The sequence below is a fragment of the Malus sylvestris genome, chromosome 5 (assembly GCF_916048215.2).
Source record: "Malus sylvestris chromosome 5, drMalSylv7.2, whole genome shotgun sequence".
NCBI classification, from domain to species: domain Eukaryota; kingdom Viridiplantae; phylum Streptophyta; class Magnoliopsida; order Rosales; family Rosaceae; genus Malus; species Malus sylvestris.
This window is the reverse complement of record NC_062264.1, coordinates 33,966,708-33,989,650: the sequence shown is the minus strand read 5'-3', so window position 1 is coordinate 33,989,650 and position 22,943 is coordinate 33,966,708. Positions and strand designations below refer to the sequence as shown.

Here is a 22,943-nt window from a genome sequence, read left to right as displayed (position 1 = left end):
CGATTTTTGACTTTCCTATCCCCAACTTGTTCAATTCGCGACTTTTTCCGTCCAAGTAAGTAAACATGACTTTTCGTATTCTAAATACGTAAACATGCTATCATTTTATTGGCTATTCTCCACCAAAGAAGAAAAACAATCTATATCATTGTCAAACAAATAGGAGATTGTGCTAGCAGCAATGTAGGAAACTTGGAACTTGGAAAATTAAAGAAGGATCTCTAGTACTAGAAAACTAGCGTATAGACATAACACTTCCGCCTAATCTCAATCTTACTCATAAACAAATTTTGATTATTTCTTGTTTATATCTAAGAGTAAAAGGCTTTGTTGTTGTTGTATATCTAAGAGTAAAAGAAAGGGTGACTCGGATTCCAGTAACAAATCTATTAATACCAGCAAAATCGGGAACCACGTTCAAATTACAAAAGCTGCCTCCAGCATCGTTTTCCATGTACTCTACAAGATACTTGCACTGCTCCTCGCCATTCGTCTGCAACATCATAAGATTGAAGGGGAAGAGAGATTAGATCAATTACAAACTAGCTGAAAGCAGTAAATGCATATCACGATGTCTTTCTCATGAGGCACCTCGTAGCTGCAATTTGAAACAGAGTGTTTTGCTTTCACTCGGACCTCATTTTGCTTTCTAAAGTTCTAGCAAAAAGAGGAATGGACGGGATCTGAAGCCTAGACTACACAATTTACGGCATACAAACTAGTTTTTAACCATCTATGTTGATTGTACTTCAGCTGATCTCTATCAACATAAAAATATAAAATAACTGACTTTTGAAAGGCAAATGATAACACTTTGAACATTTAGCAAACGCAAAAATAGATACTTCGAACGCAAAGAATCCACCAGGTTTCAACATAAAAGCAGCCCCTTTGCAAAGATGTAAAAGATCATCCATACCATTGAAACCACCGTCCAATGCAACTCTAGGTTCATGCCGTCCAACTTCAGCTTGCAGCCCTGATACATTGGCACTTTGGTACGTAAGGTGGATTACTCACAAAACCTGAGAGTTTACCTTCCACATCCTTTAATGGTTCAAACCAAGATAACTTAATCTTTAAACACTAACCTGCAAACCATACCCCTGCACATTAAAAGCTGCAACCCCAATTGCCGCGGGACTCAAATCCGTAGCAATGACTCTCCCACCACTCCCCAAAACCCTCACAATCCCAATCGCAATGGCGCCGCTCCCCGTCCCCAAATCAGCCCACAACCCATCATTCCCCAAAACCACACCCCCCACCAAATCAACAATGAGCTCAGTCTCCGGCCTCGGAATCAAAACCCCTTCTTCAACACACAACACCAAGTCCCTCCAATGCTCGCACCCGACAACATACTGAAAATGCCTCCTCTCCTCAACCCTCTGCTTCCACAACATATAAAGCTCCTCAATTTCCACCCTCAGCCTAACGCGTCCCCCATTGTTATCAACATTTTCGGGTTCTTCAATTGCGTCCTCCACGAACCATTTGAGCTCTACGAAGAAGGGTTGAGTCCGCACCGTTGTCCAAGTAGACGAACGTTGACCCAACAGATGAAGCGAGGGTGTTGGCCCAGTCGTGCCATTTTTGAAGGTCGGAGGCGGTGGCTGAGTGGGTGGGCGGCCGTAGAAAGAGAGGGATTTGGGGTTTTGGGGAGGTGCGTAGTGATGGTATTGAAGAAGAAGAGCAAACGGAGCGGTGGAGGTTTGTGAAAAGAGAAGGTTTAAGGAATTGTGAGAGTCTTGGAACCCTTGGGGTTTTTATCTTTTACAATATGTTTGTACGACAGAAATACTTATATTTTAAACAGAAATTTTAAAGTAATATGCATTAATTCTTTTTCAAAGAAAATATTAAAATGTTCAAATTAGCATTAACAGTAACAATAATTTTCAACCGAAAAGCCAAATATCATTATGTATAATTTGTTCTCTTTCTGTATAATTAGTTTTGTCAAATATCTGTTTGTATAATTTTTTGGGGGAAATTAACTATTATAGAAACATTGCAAATTTTGTTTGCTGAAATAGAAATATTGGTATGAATGACATGGTACTGATTCATGGACTTGTAAATTGGGTCAGGCCGGCTCGGCCCTCAAGGCCTAAGCCCTAATCGGCCCCAAATGTTTGGGACATAGGAAATAAATAGGGTAGATCGGGCTAGCCCAATGGCAAATATGTAAGGCCCTGCCCTAGCCCATGAACCTAAAAATTCGAGCCTATGAGCAGGCCGCCCATTCCATCCTAATTTTTGGCCCCTTAATCATGTTCATTTAACTATAAAAAATAGTAAAGTTTGAGAGATCAACCTAGGATTTTTTTTCTTTTATTAGTTGTAAATTACTATTTGAACTAAGATATTTATTTGGTTAATATAATCAATTCAATTATATAAATATTAGAAAAAAAGTTAATTAATTTAAAGAAAGACCCCTTCCCTGTTAGTGTCGTTTGTTCAAAAAAAAATATTTAAAGTACATGGGGCGTATTGAGTAGTCTAAGATAAGGGTCAGGGCTTAAAAGGCAAGGCTTAGGCCCTGCCCATCTAAAATCGGGTTGGATAAAGCCCGACTTTGAAAATGTATCCGGCTAGCCCACCACTTAAAAATAAGGTTGGGCTTTAGGCCGACCCATCAGGCCTCTATCATTTTTATAGGCCTAGTACTGAAAAGCAGTTGAGAAGTACCGTTTCTTCATGCCAGGACAAGTAGTAAGTGGACGATGACTCTCTAGGCAAGAAACGACATGCCCCGTAGATTTATTAGCATTATTTTACGCATGGAATGGAACAACATTCCATCCGATTGCATTTTATTTTGTTTTGTTTGTTCTTTTTCCTTTTTGTAAGACTTTGTAAGAGTAAAATAAAAGATGGTTTTATATTTTGATTGACGTTCTCAAAATTTTAATGTTTAATAGAATCACAATTTGTTTATTTATTTGATAATTGTTAAATGACTAAACGATCTTAAAATTGTTTGATTTTTATTAGATTTGAACTTTGAAGAATGATTTGAAAAATCTACAGTTTGGACTATTGTGTAACATTACACGATGAAAATGAGAGTCAGTAATGTAGAATAAAAAATTTCAAATAAGAAGATTGTTGACACTCCTCTTTAAAATTAGAACACGTTTCTCTTTGAGATTTGAACTTGTAACCTCCCCAAATAAATTGAAGACAAGATGCTATCAAATGATCGTTTGCATAACGCTATGGTATGAATTTCAACAATTCACCATAGATGTCATTTAATTTTGACACATAAAAGTTTGACGTGTGCACAGATACATTGTTCAACAGTTGAATCTATTGATTTTATGATTTCCGTTGACGTATAATAAGTGACTTATTGTTTCATGACAACTGGGGGAGAGGAATTTGTCATATGAATTTCTTTGGCAATCGACCATTGAATATGTGATCAGTGTTACCATCGGCTGTCAACTTAGTTGGGTCCGAATTGTAAATAGTCCTGACTTTCTTTCCAAACCAAAGTTGTCCGGTCAATTAAGAAAGCCAAATCATTTAATTTACTTAGATTTTTCTTTGGGCCAACGGTCCATCTTCTCTCCATAATTTTTGTATTAATTTCTTTGGATAAAGTATGCAATCTCAGAACAACCATGCAAGCCTTGACAAGCTTTTTTACGTGCTTGTTCTTCTTATTCTCCCTTCTAAGAATCTCAGCTGCAACTGCACGGGGCACAATCACTCCGAGTCGATATATAAGAGATGGCGAAACTCTGGTTTCAGTAGGTGGAAGCTATGAAATGGGATTCTTCAGCCCTGGTAAATCGAAAAGCCGGTACGTGGGAATATGGTACACTGATTCTACTGATGCAGTTGTGTGGGTAGCCAACAGAGAAACACCACTTGGTGATTCTTCGGGACTTTTGAAGCTCACTGAGCAAGGAGTTCTAGTCCTTCTCAATAGCTCAAACAGCATGGTGTGGTCATCGAATTCTTCAAGAATTGCGGGGAATCCAGTATCGCAACTATTGGATTCTGGAAATCTTGTGGTGCAAGATGGGAAAGAAACTGACCCGGATAACTTCTTGTGGCAGAGTTTTGATTATCCTTGTGACACATACCTACCAGAAATGAAGCTTGGTTGGGACTTGGTTGCCGGTTTAGAGAGGTATCTCTCGTCTTGGAAGAGCACAGAAGATCCTGCTCCGGGAGAGTTTTCGGAACGAGTGGATCTGCGTGGCTTACCACAATTTTTTATAATGAAAGGATCTAAGATACACAGCAGAGGAGGGTCATGGAATGGCCTTTATTTTACAGGATCCGGATATGGTGTCAGAGAACCAAATTCAATATCTGGGATTGAATTTGTGATGAACAAGGATGAGGTCTCTTCGAAGTACAGGCTCCGGAACATGTCAGTGTTCTCGAGATATGTATTGAACCCATTAGGAGTCACAGAGAAGTTCACATGGGTGTACCAAACACACAGTTGGGAACATTCCTTCCAAGCAGATCGGTGTGACAATTATGCCTTATGTGGTCCATTTTCTAGTTGCAGTTTCAATGGTAACTCTGCAATATGTGCATGCTTGAAGGGATTTGTGCCAAAATCTTTGAAAGATTGGAATTCGGGATATTGGTCTGATGGATGTGTTCGAAGGACTCCGTTGGCCTGCAGCCATGGAGATGGCTTCGTAAAGTACAGTGGGATCAAATTGCCAGACACATCAACCTCGTGGTTTGATAAAAGCACGAGCCTTAAAGAATGCAAGGGATTATGTTTGGGAAACTGCTCATGTACTGCGTGTGCAAATCTAGACATCAGGGAGAGAGGAAGTGGCTGCGTGCTTTGGTTTTTTAGAATAGAACTGCTATTCAGCAGTTGCAGGCTTGAAGTGTGTGAAGGAAACAGTTTTGAAGAACGATAAATGCGAACGTGCATGAAAATAAAGCAAACGTGGGAGAGGAACCGGTTTTGCGGGACATGTAAATAAAACACGAAATAAAATAACCTCAAGAGAACAAATTCAAAATGTTATGCTAGAGTCTGAAGGAGAAGATCAAATTGGCGAAAAACCAATAAGAACTGGTAGTTCTGTAGTTCTCAATTATTAAATTTGTGTGTTTTGTTCTCTATCAAAATGCTTCTTATTCCTTATTCTTCTCATGCATTTTCACAGGATTATTGAAAATTCTGCACGTTAATTGTAGTGGTTTGATTGTGGTTTTTGTTCTCTGCAGGTTTTTCTTCCCTTATCTTATCAAATAAATCAATTGATAGGTTAGGCTTTCATTTTTTTTATTTTTCTTCACGGGCCTTTGAAACGTATATGCTATAGCTTTTGTGGTTAAAATCTTGGTGCTTTTTATTTCAATTTTCTTATTCTTTCTCTCTCATTTTTGTTATAGGGTCAAGACGATTCTATTAGGCTCCAAAGTTCAAAGGTTTGAGTAACTTTGGGTTAATCTCAATCTAAATTTACCTTTTCAGTTTTTAGGTTTTTTTTTACGGTTTATCTTTTAGGTGATGAATTTGATGCGGTCTACTGCAGCTTTCAGGATGTATATATGAGTTTGTATTTAGTATTTCTAAGTCAATTTTAGTTTTTTAAACTTCTTCCTTTGAAATTTCCATTGTGTGATTTTTAAATTTTGGTTAGATTATGAGTTTCAATTTTGATTATCTTGATGTCCTATACGTGTGCTATCGAAATTAAAAAAATTATTTGTTTTCATTCTCAGGATATTTACAAGAACACCCACAAAAAAATGGAGAAGGAACTACCTATTGATAAGATCACAAACAGACGTGTCTCTATTTTTACACCTGGGTGGGAGATATCTGTCGGAGTAAAAACTACTGATCTAAGCCAACTGATTCTCAAAGAGTGGAAAAAAAAGAAGCATGAGCAGTATGTATTCTAAATTCTTTATTAAATTTGTTACAAAAAATTCTAACATTATATGTATCTTCAATATATAGGTGGCGCATGAAAAAGGCTGTAGAAGAATTAAAACCTTCAACAACTCCTTGCATCATACGAATTTGGAATAAAGTCCAACAAATTAGGTACAACACCATTTCTTACCTATTTATTTTTAATGGCATTGTCTATATCATTCTACAAATTAATTATCTCAAATTATAAAATTAAAAAAAATCTACAAATTAATTATCTCGAATTATAAAAAAAAAATTATGGGCGCAGGAAAAAGATTAATAGTGACCAAACAACTTTTCTAAATACGGTAAGTATTCTCTTATTTTCATACGGAAGTATACTGGAAATTCAAATTGCATTCAATTTTCAAATAGAAATAAAATTGCATTTTTTTGTCAGTTTTACAAGCATCACACCCGTCGCAAAGTACAAAGGTTGAAGTACAAGATTAAGGTAACATTTCTTACTATTTAATTTTGTAAACATGATTACAATTTGTTATCTCAAATTTGACAAATTATTTATCTTTCAGTATTCTAAAAGTATCTGGAGTAAAAGTATTGCCATCAGAAAATTGTCAAAGTTAAAGGTATTTAGGTTAAATTGCTTACAACCTTTATATTTAGGATTGTGCATTATAGTTAGACTTCTTATTTTATCATCATTACTTGCAGATTAACCATGAAAATCTAAAGCACCAAGTGCAAGCAAATGGGTGGCAAGCATGGCTTTGATTTCACACGTATCTGATGCCAATGTATTTCTGTTTGGAAGTAATCCGTCTATATTTTCAAGCATGGAAGAACCATTGGTGTTGCTGTGAACGTACGCAACTAAATCTCATGGCCTGCACAGCCTGCACTTGCAGAGAACCATTTGCACAATTATTGCCTTATATGTTGTTCATTTCTGTGATAGAACCCATTTTATTCCTGTTCTTTGTAATTCATATCATTTGATGTCTTAGAGATCAATGTGTTTGTGGACAGACGTTGTCTAAATTTATTCATTAAAACCCAATTTAACTTCAAAACTGTAGTTTTCCTACATGAATCTTTCTTTGTGAATGTTGGTAATGCAAGTTACGCAACAGATAAAAGGAATAAGTTGATTTTCATCTTTTCATATCTTTGCAGAACCAAAGAAGAAAAATACAGAAATCAGGTTGTTCAAAATTTAAATTAATGTTGTTTTTTGCTTTAATAGTTTTAGTTAGCCTTTTAATTTGTTTGTTTACATTTAAAGCTATAATTAGATACTCAATTTGATTTCTTATTCGCATGGGAAGAAGGATCAATGAAATTGGCAGTGTTCCAATTAATCCAACCAGTTCTCTTCAGTTTTGCTTCTTCATTGTTTATACAAATAGATGGTGATGAATTTTAGGGTGAAAATTATTTTCAGAAAAAATTCTTTTCCTAAAATCGAAATTTTTATTGGGTTAGTAATTCATGTTTTCAATTTGCATTCTCTCTCCATTTTCAGTTTTAATCACATATTTGCATTCAATTAATTTTTAAATAATTTTTACGCAATTCTTTGGAGATGATTGAAAATAATGAGAAATTGTTGTGATGAACACACACCCACAATTTATAAAATAACCACTTAAGAAATATAAGAATATTTAAAATAACACATTTGTGGGGCGCGTAGCGCCCGTGATGCAAAAATGCCTCTCACACGCACGTTAGTGCGTGCAAGAGGCTAGTGCATGTATAAGTAAAAACTTAAAATGAAAAATTATCGTTTTTATAGCTTAATGTGGTTGTTCCTACTTTTTTAGGTTCCTTTGTGGTTCCGATGGATTAAAGTTTTAGCACAAACACCAGCTAAAATTTATTACATAGCTTTTTGCCTTTTAATTGGTGCTTTGGTTGAACCTGATGCAGGATTTCTTGCACTCTGTCATGATCAGAACCTCACCTTCAATTGAGTATGCCTACATGCCATTTGACAACACTCCAATTGTTATTGAACCATTTAATACGAGCATATTATGCAGCTGTAGGACAAGTTGCTTCTAATAGAGAAGGTTTTAACGGCTAATGGAGATACCGAGAAGATGCGATTGAACAAAGATAAAGTGCCCAACAATATTGTTGTCTTGCCTATTGTTTTGAAGAGAGCACAAGAGTGTCTTTCAAATATTGACAAATTAGACCCTCAAAACAGAATCATATGTTAGGACATGCTAATACATGTTTTTTAATCTATCAAGATAAAGAGTAATATTTTTCTTAGTTTTATTCTTGGCGTGTGTTAAATATGACAAATGTGTAAGACGCCCGTTGTGCGCTCCTCTCACATGTAGTATATAGCCAATTAAAAGAGAACTGAATGTATTTATAAATCAAATAAAATAGAAATGGAGAAAAAAGAATACAACAAATGGAGGACATGTAGAACATAAAGCTTTTGTTTTCTTCTGTTCGTAGGCATCTGTATACACCTTTTCGTATTTGTGGAATGTCACAAAATTTGTATTCTATTTAGGTTCATTATGTTTATTAATTTTTTAGATAAATTTTTCCATGGAGCGTGCTCAAAGTCGTACAAGACAATGGCGTCAATCATTGAGTCCTGAAGAACGTCAAAGATATCTAGCTCGACGACGTCTAATAGCACAAGAAAAAAGACAACAAATTTCAACTCCAAGTGATGATCATACTATGACATCCCCCAGTAACATACAACAAGAAATTCCTGGTATTTATTGCATATTATTTTTTCTTAAACTCATAATTAAAAAAATTAAAAACATCTAATTTCTATTTTTTTTAACTATGCAACAAGTAGGTCCCAGTAATATACAAGAACGAGTTCATTTGGCTAACTATGATGTTGAGGTCAACCCCAGTAATATACAACAACAAATTCCAGGTATTTATTTAAATTTCTTTATTTGTATTTGTTTCACACTATAAAAATTAGGTAATTTTTAGAACACTATTTTGTGCATTGAAATCTCATTTTATTCTTTTGTTCGTACTCTCATATTGATCTCAATGTTGTAGTTATTTTTAGTGGTAGTCTTACAAAATATTAGACCACAACTAAATATATTAAATATTAAACATTAATTTTTTAACTAATCATATTATAATGTGATGTATTTATTAGAACAAATTGAGCATGAAAGCGCGAGTTCAAGGGTTCTGTCAGATATCACAAATCGTGATGACCAAACTTCTGCTAGAATGCGTACTCATATAGGCCAATTGACACATTCGAATAGGTCACAAATATATGATGGGATGCTCTCAACTGTTCCCCATGGTGAGCTTAGTATATAATTCTATCTATATATAGATATACTATTAGTTACAAAGGAAATTCTTATACTGAGTGTTGGATATTCATGTACAAATATCAGAAGAAGAACATGCAACTAGAACCAATCGTCATGTGCGGCAAAGTAGAGGAAGAAGAAACCACAATTGTGCTAGAAATTATAATGAGAATCGGGGTATCCTAGGTTACCGCTTACCTGCTCCAACCACATGTCCGTACTGCTACGCACAATTGTTTACTCGAGAAACTTTGAATATGTGTTGCTTGAAAGGAAGAGTTGCTTTACCCCCAATACAGTCTCCACCAGAAATGGTTGCTCTTTTCTCTGACCAAACAAATGAGGGTAGACACTTTAGGCAAAATATTCGAGCTTACAATCACGCATTTGCATTCACTTCAATGGGAGTACACGTGGATGAAAGAATAAATATTGGTGGCCGTGGGATTTACACATTTCGTGCTCAAGGTGCATTATATCATAAGATTGGTGGACTTTTACCACATGAAGGAAACAGACCGCGATTTTTACAAGCGGATATATATGACACTGAGCATGAAGTTGAAAACCGAATGTGTGAAAGTGAACTTTTAGATAGATGTGTGGTTGAAAAGATACAACATATGTTGAACAACCATAATCCTTTTGTTCATACATTGCGAAGCCTCGGACAACGCCAAGATTTGCCGAATTGCAAGTTGATCCTAAAAGAGCAACCAATAGATCGGCGTCAATATAGTCTACCATCAGCATCACAAGTTGCAGCAATTATAATAGATGGAGATGATGCCACCATTGCAAATGGAAGGGATATCGTGGTCGAGACAATTAGTGGAAGACTTTCTCACGTCCGAGACTATGTCGGATTTTATGATCCGTTACAGTATCCATTATTGCTACCTTACGGTACATATGGTTGGGATGTTAATAGTCGTGATGATGGTGGAAGAGCAATAACATGTTGCGACTATTATGCTTATATGTTACAGGTTTGTACTGATAACATAATTTACTTCCCAATATATACAAATGAATGATGATTCCCATATTAAAAGCAATATATGAAATTTGCTTCTGCAGATACGCCATAATGGATCATCACTTTTGCTTCGAGGTGGGCGTCTCTTGCAACAATATGCTGTAGATAACTACATTAAAATTGAATCACAAAAACTTCGATGGCTGCGTTCTAATCAAGCCACAGTTAGAGCGGATCTCTATAAAGGACTTCAAGACTCTTTAAATGCAGGTCAACACAATGCAGGTATATATATCATTTCAGTTATCGTTATTTAAAATATAACTTTGTTCAAAATCTGTACAATATATATAGTTAATTGAAAATAAAAAATTAACAGGTAGCATTGGGCGTAGAATTATTTTACCATCATCATTTGTTGGAAGCCCACGTGACATGTACCAACGATATCAAGATGCAATGACTCTGGTTCAAAGATTCGGAAAGCCAGATCTTTTTATTACCATGACATGTAACCCAAGTTGGGAAGAAATCAAAAGTGAATTACTCGCTGGACAAACTCCACAAGATCGTCTTGACTTACTCACTAGAGTATTTCGTGCAAAACTTGAGCAACTAAAAGAAGACATCATTGAAAAGGGGGTACTGGGCAATGTTGTTGCCTACGCATACGTTATTGAGTTTCAGAAACGTGGTCTTCCACATGTGCATATGCTGGTGGTGTTAGATGAAAATGATAAGATCAATAACCCAGATGAGTATGACCGAATTGTTAGAGCTGAAATACCAAACGAAGACGTAGAGCCTCAACTTTACAATGTGGTGTTAAAGCATATGATTCATGGCCCGTGTGGGATTCATAATCCTCAATCTCCATGTATGAAAAATGGGAGCTGTAAGAGAAAGTATCCCAAACCATTTGCACCAGTCACTGTTCAAGGGAATGATTCGTATCCAATTTATCAAAGGCGAGGAAATCGATTGCCCGTCTCTCTTGATCGACAAGGAAACATAATGGTTGATAATAGTTGGGTCATTCCATATAATCCATGGTTGCTGTTAAGGTATGATTGTCATATCAATGTTGAAATTTGTGCAAGCATAAAAAGTGTCAAGTACTTATATAAGTATGTTTACAAAGGCCCAGATAGAGTGACAGTCGAAGTGCAATCAAACCCTGAATACGATGAAATAAAGCAGTTTCAGGATGCAAGATGAGTTTGCGCACCAGAGGCATTATGGAAGATATTCAAGTTCATTATTAATCGAATTTACCCATCTGTTGAGCGATTGCAAATACATCTTCCTAATATGCACCAAGTTCAGTTTCGTGCCGACGAGAGCATAATAAATATTCTACATGATAAGAGTACAAGAAAGACAATGTTAACTGAATTTTTTACACTTAATCATGTGGATGCAGAAGCGCGACGGTACGTATACATGGAAATCCCATCACATTACAGATGGATTCAAGCTCAAAGAAAGTGGTCTAAAAGAATGAATCGTAACAAGGTTATTGGACGAATATATGCAGTTTCACCTGCTGAAGGTGAAAAATTTTACCTTCGGATTCTTCTTAATCATGTTAGAGGACCAACATCTTTCACAAACTTGAGAACAGTTAATGGGGTTTTGCATCCAACATTTAAGCAGGCAGCAGAACAACGAGGTTTTTTTAGAAAGAGATGACAGTATTCGACAATGTTTGTTAGAGGCCTCCACAATTCAAATGCCGTCGGCTTTAAGAAGATTATTCGTCACCATATTGGCATATTGTGCACCAATTGGTGTTCGAGGGTTATGGGATGAGTTCTATCCATTCATGATAGAAGATTATGTTTCCATGACTAACATAACTCCCACATTTGCTACCAACAGACTCTTGCGTGAGTTGAACATACTTTTGGTTCAATTTAATAAGAGTATAAACGAGTTTGATTTGCCCCAAATGACAAGAGGAAATGAATCAAGTTCAGGAATGACAAGATGTATTGAAGATGAGATATCCATAGGTATTCCACAACAAGATCTTGATGCAATTGAACGTTTAAATGATGACCAAAGAAATGCGTTTAACATAATAATGGGTGCAGTTCAACGATCAGAGAATGCAATTTTTTTGTGGATGGTCCTGGTGGAACTGGAAAAACTTACTTATATCGCGCATTGTTAGCAAGCTTGAGAAGGTTGGGCCACATAATATTAGCAACAACATCATTTGGAATAGCAGCTACGATATTGCCTGGTGGGAGGATAGCACATTCTAAATTCAAGATACCACTTAGTCTTGATGCATCATCGATGTGTTCGATTGGTAAGCAATCTGATTTAGCAAAGCTAATACAAAAGGCAAAGGCAATTATTTGGGATGAAGCAACAATGACGCATCGTCATGCATTTGAAGCACTCGATCGAACGTTCAGAGACCTAACAGATATTGACTTACCATTTGGGGGGAAAATAATGATATTTGGGGGAGATTTTCGACAAGTTCTTCCTGTTATCCGGAAAGGAACCAAGTCTGAACTAATCCAAGCAAGTGTTGTTAAGGCATCATTTTGGTCACAGGTAAAGATTTTAAAACTCAAACAAAACATGAGATCCATAAATGATCGTGAATTTTCAGAATTTTTACTTCGTGTTGGTGATGGGAATGAAGATGTTATTATGGATGATATGGTAAAACTACCTGAATGCATGGTGATACCATGGGAGAGTGAGCATTCCATTAATCAATTAATTGCCAAAATCATCCCTGACTTAGAGGATCATATGAATGATGCAACCTACATGGTGGAAAGGGCAGTGGTAACTCCTACAAATGAAGACGTTGATATGTTAAATGAAAAGATAATCAATATGTTTCCAGGTTTAGAAGAGACAATGTATTCATTTGATTCAGTTGAGGATGATGAAAGGAATTTGTATCAGCCAGAGTTCTTGAATTCAATCTCACTTGGTGGTTTGCCTTCGCACAAGTTAACTCTGAAAAGAGGTGCTCCAATCATGCTTTTAAGGAATATTGATCCGAAATTGGGATTGTGTAATGGTACAAGATTATTGTGTCGTGGTTCTTACCGAAATCTTATTGATGCTGAAATTCTAACTGGACAATTTGCCGGATCCAGAGTTTTCTTACCAAGAATCCCTCTCAAAAGTACTGATACTGCTGGGCTTCCATTTGAACTTACAAGAAAGCAGTTTCCAGTGAAACTAAGTTCTCTATCACTATAAACAAATCTCAAGGTCAGACAATACCACATGTAGGCGTTTACCTTCTAGATCACGTCTTCAGTCACGGACAATTATATGTGGCTTTATCGAGGGGGGTCTCAAAGTCAACCACAACTGTGTTAGTAAAAAATAGCTCCATAGTCGGCCAACAAGGTGTATTTACACGGAATGTAGTATACAAAGAAGTCTTGCTTCATTCCAGCTAATTATGGTGATTCCTAATAGGTAACAACTTTATTAACGATAACATTTCAATATGCATTTCTCACTTATCATTTAACTCTTTTTATTTGATTTTTAATTTTCTCACTATTGTTTGTAGATTGGCAATGAAAATTTGAAGCGTTAATCAGGAACAAATGGGTGGAAATTGCAGCATTGATGTCAATTTTCATACCAAAAGAAACAGTGACATATAGACTTTATGGGTATTGTGAAAAATGTACATATTGTGATGTAGGTTTTATATTTTGACATTTAAGTTGTTTTGTATTTTGCTACGAGTACTTAATGTTTTCATCTACTAAACGATCTTAAAATTAATTGATTTTTAGTAGATTTGACCTTTGAAGAATGACTTAAAAAATCTACAGTTTGGACCATTGTGTAACATTGCACGATGAAAAAGAGAGTCAATAATGTAGAATAAAGAATTTCAAATAAGAAGATTGTTGACATTCCTTTTTAAAATTTGAACATGTTTCTCTTTGAGATTTGAACTCGTAACCTCCTCGAATAAACTAAAGACAAGTTGCTATCAAATGATCGTTTGCATAACCTTATGGAGGTCGCTATTACATCACCACTTCCAATGTCAAACAGAAGACAAAGCCAAGGACAACACCAGTGACTTTAACGCCGCCATTACACAACCACCGCACAAATCTAAGCATGATGATCTAGGTGGCAAGCTCATGGATTCGTACGGACAATTATTGCCGTCATTAGTCATGTATAGCAAGAAAGAAGAGGCCACATAAGAGTTCCTTTTGGGACCAAACAAGCATCTCATGGCAGCCAGGAGTTGCAGAAAAAGGGACGATGCGCATGGATGCATAGAAGGCTTGCTGGAAATGAATGTTTCTCTTTCTTTTGTTGATCACCCTCAATGCGATGACGGTAGAAGGATTAATTGAAGGAAACCAATATAACATGGGGTTCTAAAAGTCTGTTTAAAGGTCAAAAGGAGGCTCCCAAAAATCTACTGCACAAAGGGCTCCATGTTTTCCTATTGTTTCTATGGAGTTCGTAGTGATAACAAAGAGCATTGTTGCCTTCCTCATATAATGATCGCTACTCTAAATATTAAGATATGTTGCTGCTTCGAAGATCGAAGACATGTCGCTGCAATTTTCTTAAAAGTCTATAGAGCTTTCATAAGTTCCATGAAGAAAGGAAATGCAAATAACACGTGATGAAGAGCAAACAAATAGGGATCCCATGCATGCGATTCCCTAGAAAAAGGGACAAAATATTATTAGAAAATGGTGAAAGGATGGCAAATCCTAATCATGCATCACCATAAGTTATTAATTTTAGTCATCATTATGTTTGATTCATAAGTCAAATTTGTGGAGTTTTAAATACACCGAAGGCTGTAGCAAGGGAGGAAAATATGAGCTTCTTTAACTTGTAGAATGCACCTCACGTGGGACTTGGAGTCTTACTTTATGTCTTCAAGTCCTAAGCTACTTAAGGAAAAGACAAATCAAGGTCCTATTTTACAAAGCCTATTAGACGATTACCGAAGGTCACATATATGGGTTTTAAATAAATCCAATTGGCTTCTCATTTTGCCAAGTCTGAATGCAAGTCTACCAATCCAAATCAAATATTTCATGAACTCCGCCGGTTTGATTTCGTTAAGGATACGTAAGTAGTATGATATCAAATTTTAGACACAACCATGAAACCGGAACGAATCCCTGGTTTATATAAACTAAATTCACTCCTGCTACTTTGACCAAGTAATTACAAATTCTACAAAGAGTACATTTCCTAGATTTCCTTTTAATGGATGCTGCTCACGCAACAAAGTTCCTAATTTTATAGGGAATGTTGCTCATATGAAGAACAAAGAAAAGATGAGATGGAGACAAACTTATAGGGGTCCCAAGACAAAGAAAAGCTAGGAAGAAAAAGTGGGCAACCCCACCTCATCGACACCAAACAAAAAAAAAGGGGAAGAAAAAGAAGTGCAACAAGACAAGTCAAAGCACCATCAAGTTCCCTTAATAAAAAGTGAATGCGGCGTGGCTCTAAAACCCTTCTAGATGTCATACTCAAATTCTAATTAATGGGTCATTTACCTATTAATTATTCAAATCCCAAATAGCACGAAGCCGTATCAAATATCAAATGGTATAAAACCGCTAAATTCCACACACATATTCCCTCGTTTATACCCAATCACATGCATAGAAAAATGTAAACGAGGAATGCAACGGATTAATTTCATGGTCAGCTCCAAATCATGACGGAAGTCTCGAATGCAAAGCTCGAAACCCACTGTTGCACTAAAGCACAAAGTTGACCAGATAATTATCCGGAAAAGAAGCTTGTTGCTAGCGTTGAAGGATATGCCCAGGCTCAAGGTGCACCAACATTAGTGTAGTTGCTGACCAAGTTTCATTCAAATTCCTAAGTTAGGAATTGGAATAAAGATCTCCAGCAAGCAATTAAGTAGGTGAAGAGACAAAGTTTGTCATAACTTTAGTTGAAGGTTGGTTTGATCCCACAAGGACAAACTACTTATGGCTTGAATTAATTCATGGGCATGATTGAATTAATGCTTGTCTTCAAAATCTTTTGGGTGGTCATTGTTAATCGTTGGGCTAAGATCAAATCAAGACACGGAGCAAAGTGGAGGAAAAAAACAATACAAATATAGACAACTTCGAACTACTTCAAAACTGTGGATGCAAACCATCTCAAAGTACAAAACTCGATGGACTCACCACTTCAAATTGGTGAAACTCATGCAATGGATCAAAATCCCTTTAATTACCGAATTGGTCAAATGGCACAAAGCCGCATCAAATCTCAAATGGCACGAAACCGTATTACGCTCCAACGGCACAAAGTCCTTGCCCACACGAGCTGAAATTGCAAAAGGCACCAACACACTCCATGGGCTCAAAGTCCTAGACCTGTTTTTGAAGTTCGTTTTCCCAAATTAAATCGTTTGAATAGAGTTTGACTAAAGGTACCCCCTTTATGTGATTAGGTGCAATTATTAGAGGTGATTCCGTTATTCCTTTTTGGTACAGCTTTGCACCATCGGTGTACGGTGAGTGGACTTCTTCTAAAATTACATGATTTCATAGTTTAATTACATAAATGAATAGCATGCCTTACGAGTTATGAATTGATTTTATGTTAAGCATGTTTATGAAATATGTTGTTTATTGTCTCGTTTTTTTGTGAGGAATTAATTATTAGCCTATATTGAGCTATAGTTTGATATATCGTATTTTCTATAAAAACCATGAACTGGTAGACTATTTGATGGATGACGATAGGATGCTAGAACATGTTTTAGAAACCCCTCTTTACAGTATAAACGATGGATGACTTTATACTATGAAGTGGTTATTTATGAGACGCGTAACTATTTGTGCGTACCTAGTGGACACTATGCCGCCTGGGGTGAGGATCTGGGGTTGGCAGATAGGTCGGGAGAAATAATCCCTAGCTACGGGTTGAGGGACACGGAGCAGGCATTGGGCCCGAAGTTGGTAATCTTTGGCTACGGGCGCAGAGACCACGGTGCTGTCATAGGGTCGGGAGTTATATTTATTCAGTGATCTTACTGGTAACACACCACGGTTACGAGACGATCTGTGAGACGATTGATGTTTTGATTTCTGCGATATGTCTTTTGAGATATTTTTGGCATGTTAGGGTTTTCAGTAAACCTATCACTTACTATGCTGGTAGTTTTCTTTATATAAACATGGGGGTTAGTACGTTGATAACTGTTTTATATATGAACTTGATCCACTCACCTTTGTTTTGCGCCCTCATTCAGGACTTAGAATCGAGGCATACAATCCCGGCGTCAAGGCACCTCCGCAGCGGCATCTTCGAGTCCTCTTGGTGTAGGACCTACTCATTTATTCATTCAATTTTATATTATTTTTTTTAGTATTCTGGTTAGTTGTAGGCTCTGACACATTCCTTAATGCATATTCTTTATTCTTTTACATTTATAAACCTTATCTATTCCTTGTTCTCAGCATTCAATAAATAGCTTTCGTCACCTTTGGGTGTCGGCTAGCACGTGCCTATTCTGGTATTCAGGGAATATCGGGATCGGGGCGTGTCACCAGAAAAGAGCTTTGTCGTGTAACATTAGTCAATCATACTCCTCATTTAACGCAAGCTCCAACCTTTGCATATTACAATTAATCCTAAGACTAGGAATAGCCAACTTACAGACTATTTACATTTGCTAGGAAATAGCCAACTTAATTACACTTTCAAACTTTGACATGTATACAAATACATTATTTATTTTCTCAAATACAGACATATTTATTGACTAAACTTGGTACAAAAAGTTGGTTCCCTTTACCCCAATGATACGGTTATGTTTGTCCTTTTTTAGATTCGACGATTAAAGATTTAATGGTCATGAGATTTTATGAGCTGGTCTATTATATAATTTTCATTAATTGATAATAAATGAATAATAGTTTCATGACAACCGAGAGAGAGGTATTTGTCATATGAATTTCTTTGGCAATCCACCATTGAAATCTGATCAGTGTTATTATCAGCTGTCAACTCAGTTAAGTCTGAATTGTCAATGGTCCATGACGTACTTTCCAAACCAAAGGTGTAGGGTCAATCAAGAAATCCAAGTCTTTCAATTGACTTTGATTTTTCCATCTTCTCCGCATAATTTTTTTGTATTAATTTCTTTGGATAAACCATGCAATCTCAGAATAACGATGCAAGCCTTGAGAAGTTTATTCATGTGCTTGTTCTTCTTATTCTCCCTCTTAAGAATCTCAGCTGCAACTGCACTGGTCACGATCACTCCGAGTGGATATATAAGAGATGGCGACACTCTGGTTTCAGTAGGTGGAAGCTATGAACTGGGATTCTTCAGCCCTGGTAAATCGAAAAGCCGGTACTTGGGAATATGATACACTCTTTCTGCTGATGCAGTTGTGTGGGTAGCCAACAGAGAAATACCACTTGGTGATTCTTCGGGACTTTTGAAGCTCACCAAGCAAGGAGTGCTGGTCCTCCTTCTCAATAGCTCAAACAGCATTGTGTGGTCATCGAATTCATCAAGAATTGCGGGGAATCCAGTATCGCAACTATTGGATTCTGGAAATCTTGTGGTCCAAGATAGGAAAGAAACTAACCCGGATAACTTCTTGTGGCAGAGTTTTGATTATCCTTGTGACACATTCCTACCGGAAATGAAGCTTGGTTGGGACGTGGTTACCGGTTTAGAGAGGTATATATCGTCTTGGAAGAGCACAGAAGATCCTGCTCCAGGGGAGTTTTCGGTACGAATAGATTATCGTGGCTTACCACAACTTCTTCTTATGAAAGGAGCTAAGATACAGGCTAGAGCAGGGTCATGGAATGGCCTTTATTTGACAGGACTAGGATACGGATATGGTGTCAGACAACCAAATCCAATATCTAGGTCTGAATTTGTGATGAACAAGGATGAGGTCTATTTTGATTACAGGCTCTGGAACATGTCAATGTTCTCGAGATTTAAGAAGTACCGTTTCTTCAAGCCAGGACAAGTAGTAAGTGGACGATGACTCTCTAGGCAAGAAACGACATGCCCCGGAGATTTACTAGCATTATTTTACGCATGGAACAACATTCCATCCGATTGCATTTTATTTTGTTTTGTTTGTTCTTTTTCCTTGTAAGACTTTGTAATAGTCAAATAAAAGATGGTTTGATATTTTGATTAACGTTCTCAAAATTTTAATGTTTAATAAAATCACAATATGTTTATTTATTTGATAATTGTTAAATGACTAAACGATCTTAAAATTGTTTGATTTTTATTAGATTTGACCTTTGAAGAATGATTTAAAAAATCTACAGTTTGGACTATTGTGTAACATTACACGATGAAAATGAGAGTTAGTAATGTAGAATAAAAAATTTCAAATAAGATTGTTGACACTCCTCTTTAAAATTAGAACACATTTCTCTTTGAGATTTGAACTTGTAACCTCCCCAAATAAATTGAAGACAAGATGCTATCAAATGATCGTTTGCATAACGCTATGGTATGAATTTCAACAATTCACCATAGATGTCATTTAATTTTGACACATAAAAGTTTGACGTGTGCACAGATACATTGTTCAACAGTTGAATCTATTGATTTTATGATTTCCGTTGACGTATAATAAGTGACTTATTGTTTCATGACAACTGGGGAGAGGTATTTGTCATATTAATTTCTTTGGCAATCCACCATTGAAGATGTGATCAGTGTTACTATCGGCTGTCAACTTAGTTGGGTCCGAATTGGAAATAGTCCTGACTTTCTTTCCAAACCAAAGTTGTCGGGTCAATTAAGAAACCCAAAGCATTTAATTTACTTAGATTTTTCTTTGGGCCAACGGTCCATCTTCTCTGTATAATTTTTGTATTAATTTCTTTGGGTAAAGTATGCAATCTCAGAACAACCATGCAAGCCTTGACAAGCTTTTTTACGTGCTTGTTCTTCTTATTCTCCCTTCTAAGAATCTCAGCTGCAACTGCACGGGGCACAATCACTCCGAGTCGATATATAAGAGATGGCGAAACTCTGGTTTCAGTAGGTGGAAGCTATGAAATGGGATTTTTCAGCCCTGGTAAATCGAAAAGCCGGTACGTGGGAATATGGTACACTGTTTCTACTGATGCAGTTGTGTGGGTAGCCAACAGAGAAACACCACTTGGTGATTCTTCGGGACTTTTGAAGCTCACGGAGCAAGGAGTTATAGTCCTCCTGAATAGCTCAAACAGCATTGTGTGGTCATCGAATTCATCAAGAACAGCGGGGAATCCAGTATCGCAACTATTGGATTCTGGAAATCTTGTGGTGCAAGATGGGAAAGAAATTAACCCGGATAACTTCTTGTGGCAGAGTTTTGATTATCCTTGTGACACATTCCTACCAGGAATGAAGATTGGTTGGGACTTGGTTACCGGTTTAGAGAGGTATATATCGTCTTGGAAGAGCACAGAAGATCCTGCTCCGGGAGAGTTTTCGGTACAAATGGATCAGCATGGCTTACCACAAGTTCTTATTATGAAAGGAGCTAAGATACAAGCCAGAGGAGGGTCGTGGAATGGCCTTTATTTGACAGGATTCGGATATGGTGTCAGAGAACCAAATCCAATATCTGGGACTGAATTTGTGATGAACAAGGATGAGGTCTATTTTGAGTACAGGCTCCGGAACATGTCAGTGTTCTCGAGATATGTATTGAACCCGTTTGGCATCGTACAACGGTTCACATGGGTGCACCAAACCCAGAGTTGGGAACTTTCCTATACATTCCAAGCAGATCGGTGTGAAAATTATGCCTTATGTGGTCCATTTTCTAGTTGCAGTATCAATAGTAGCTCTCCAATATGTGCATGCTTGAAAGGATTTGTACCAAAATCTTTGAAAGATTGGAATTCGGGATATTGGTCTGATGGCTGTGTTCGAAAGACTTCGTTGGCCTGCAGCGATGAAGATGGCTTCGTAAAGTTTAGTGGGATTAAATTGCCAGACACATCAACCTCGTGGTTTGATAGAAGCATGAGTCTTAAGGAATGCAAGGGATTATGTTTGGGAAACTGCGCATGCACGGCGTATGCAAATCTAGACATCAGGGAGGGGGGAAGTGGATGCGTGCTTTGGTTTGGTAACCTCATCGACATAAAAGAATTCGCACCCGGCGGTGGTCAAGACCTCTATATACGAGCGGCAGCTTCAGAACTAGGTACGTCTTAAACCTTTATCTGCAATTATGCAAAGTAGGGTTTAAATAAGTTAGTGTTAGAACCACAGTTACTGCAACACTATGAGATCACATGAAAAGCTAGTTTTATACAAATATTTCAGATCATGTTAAGAAAATGAGCAATTTCAACAAGAGAAAGTTACTAGCAATTCTCCTCAGCTCTGCAATTTTTCTCATGGGACTGCTAATAGTTGGAATAATATTGTACATACAGAAGAAGAAACTCAGAAATGAAGGTAACCATTTTCAGACACATTAAAAATGAATTAGATAAGGTAGTATTTAATTTCGATAGTGTAGCTAACTGTTCGCATCTTTTTATCCATGCTGAAGAGATCTCCTACTATTTCAGGACACAGAAGAAAGGATTGCAGTGACGAGTACGTCGGAGAAGACGGGGAAGAGATGGAGTTACCACTGTTTGACTTGACCACCATAGTTAAAGCCACTGACAACTTTTCAAGCCGCAACAAGCTGGGAGAAGGTGGCTTTGGACCTGTGTACAAGGTAACATGAATTCATGCAATCAAAATTAGCTAAATTGCTATACAAAATTTAAGTCTTTTCGACATGATGGTCCATAGGGTACACTAATAGGAGGAAAAGAAATTGCAGTAAAAAGGCTTTCAAAGAATTCTGGACAAGGAATAAGAGAGTTCAAAACTGAAGTTATTCTCATAGCCAGACTTCAACATCGCAATCTTGTTAAGCTTCTCGGTTGTTGCATTCAAAAAGACGAAAAGATTCTAATATATGAATTCATGCCCAACAAAAGCTTGGACTTCTATATTTTTGGTACAATCCTTCATTTTCAACCTTATTATACTAGGATTCAATGTGGCATTGAAATAACAGGCTTAAAGTTTCTTCAGATCAGGAGGGACAAAAATTGCTCGACTGGCCTAAGTGCTTCCACATTATCAGTGGAGTTGCTCGAGGGCTTCTTTATCTTCACCAAGACTCTAGATTAAGGATTATACATCGAGATCTGAAATGTAGTAATATTCTGCTAGATAATAATATGAACCCGAAGATTTCAGACTTTGGCCTGGCTAAAACATTTGGCGGTGACCAAAGTCAAGCCAATACAAACAGAGTGGTTGGAACCTAGTAAGCATGCTTAGACTTGTTTTGTGGTTTATAATTTTATTGTTCTGCTTTTGAAATTCTCTACAAACTGAGTGGTTGGAACCTAGTAAGCATGCTTAGACTTGTTTTGTGGTTTATAATTTTATTGTTCTCCACTTGAAATTCTCTCTCACTGGTCATTGCATATTGATCTGGCAGTGGTTATATGTCTCCGGAATATGCAGCAGATGGAACTTTCTCGATGAAATCTGATGTGTTTAGCTTGGGAGTCATACTGCTCGAGATGTTGAGCAGGAAGAAGAACAGGGGATTTCGTCATCCAGATCACGACCACAACCTTCTTGGACATGTAAGTATAACAAACGAGGTGATGATATTTTACTTTAAAAAGAAGAGTGAATTAGACGGTGCTCTTCGAAGCATAGTTT

General features: G+C 37.0%; 3 protein-coding genes across 9 annotated transcripts in view; 2 read left to right on the top strand and 1 right to left on the bottom strand.

The window, feature by feature from the left end:
* Positions 1-22,943, top strand: part of LOC126623585 (G-type lectin S-receptor-like serine/threonine-protein kinase At4g27290) — a 47,789-nt gene that overhangs the window by 9,523 nt on the left and 15,323 nt on the right. The window contains exons 2-8 of one of the 6 annotated variants that reach the window (XM_050292506.1): positions 18,909-19,131; positions 20,850-21,405; positions 21,528-21,662; positions 21,779-21,933; positions 22,011-22,221; positions 22,299-22,536; positions 22,714-22,864. In XM_050292506.1, the coding sequence (XP_050148463.1) occupies positions 18,909-19,131; positions 20,850-21,405; positions 21,528-21,662; positions 21,779-21,933; positions 22,011-22,221; positions 22,299-22,536; positions 22,714-22,864 (1,669 nt within the window). Of the gene's footprint in view, positions 1-4,153; positions 4,371-18,908; positions 19,132-20,849; positions 21,406-21,527; positions 21,663-21,778; positions 21,934-22,010; positions 22,222-22,298; positions 22,537-22,713; positions 22,865-22,943 lie in introns of all 6 variants that reach the window. The other 5 variants (XM_050292509.1, XM_050292512.1, XM_050292508.1 and 2 more) reach the window with 5 other exon arrangements.
* LOC126623590 (uncharacterized) overlaps positions 1-22,943 on the bottom strand; it is a 38,851-nt gene that overhangs the window by 11,286 nt on the left and 4,622 nt on the right. Inside the window, exons 2-4 of one of the 2 annotated variants that reach the window (XM_050292524.1) lie at positions 1,092-1,468; positions 920-979; positions 185-493 (exon numbers count right to left, since the gene is read on the bottom strand). In XM_050292524.1, coding sequence (XP_050148481.1) covers positions 278-493; positions 920-979; positions 1,092-1,468 — 653 coding nt within the window. In that variant the 3' untranslated portion in view covers positions 185-277. Of the gene's footprint in view, positions 1-184; positions 494-919; positions 980-1,091; positions 1,469-22,943 lie in introns of those variants that run through there. The other variant, XM_050292525.1, reaches the window with a different exon arrangement.
* On the top strand, positions 5,743-6,905 carry LOC126623591 (uncharacterized). Its single transcript, XM_050292526.1, has 6 exons — positions 5,743-5,897; positions 5,969-6,055; positions 6,195-6,234; positions 6,327-6,380; positions 6,460-6,516; positions 6,602-6,905. The coding sequence occupies exons 1-6, from the start codon at positions 5,755-5,757 to the stop codon at positions 6,659-6,661; spliced, it is 441 nt and encodes a 146-aa protein (XP_050148483.1). The 5' UTR covers positions 5,743-5,754; the 3' UTR covers positions 6,662-6,905.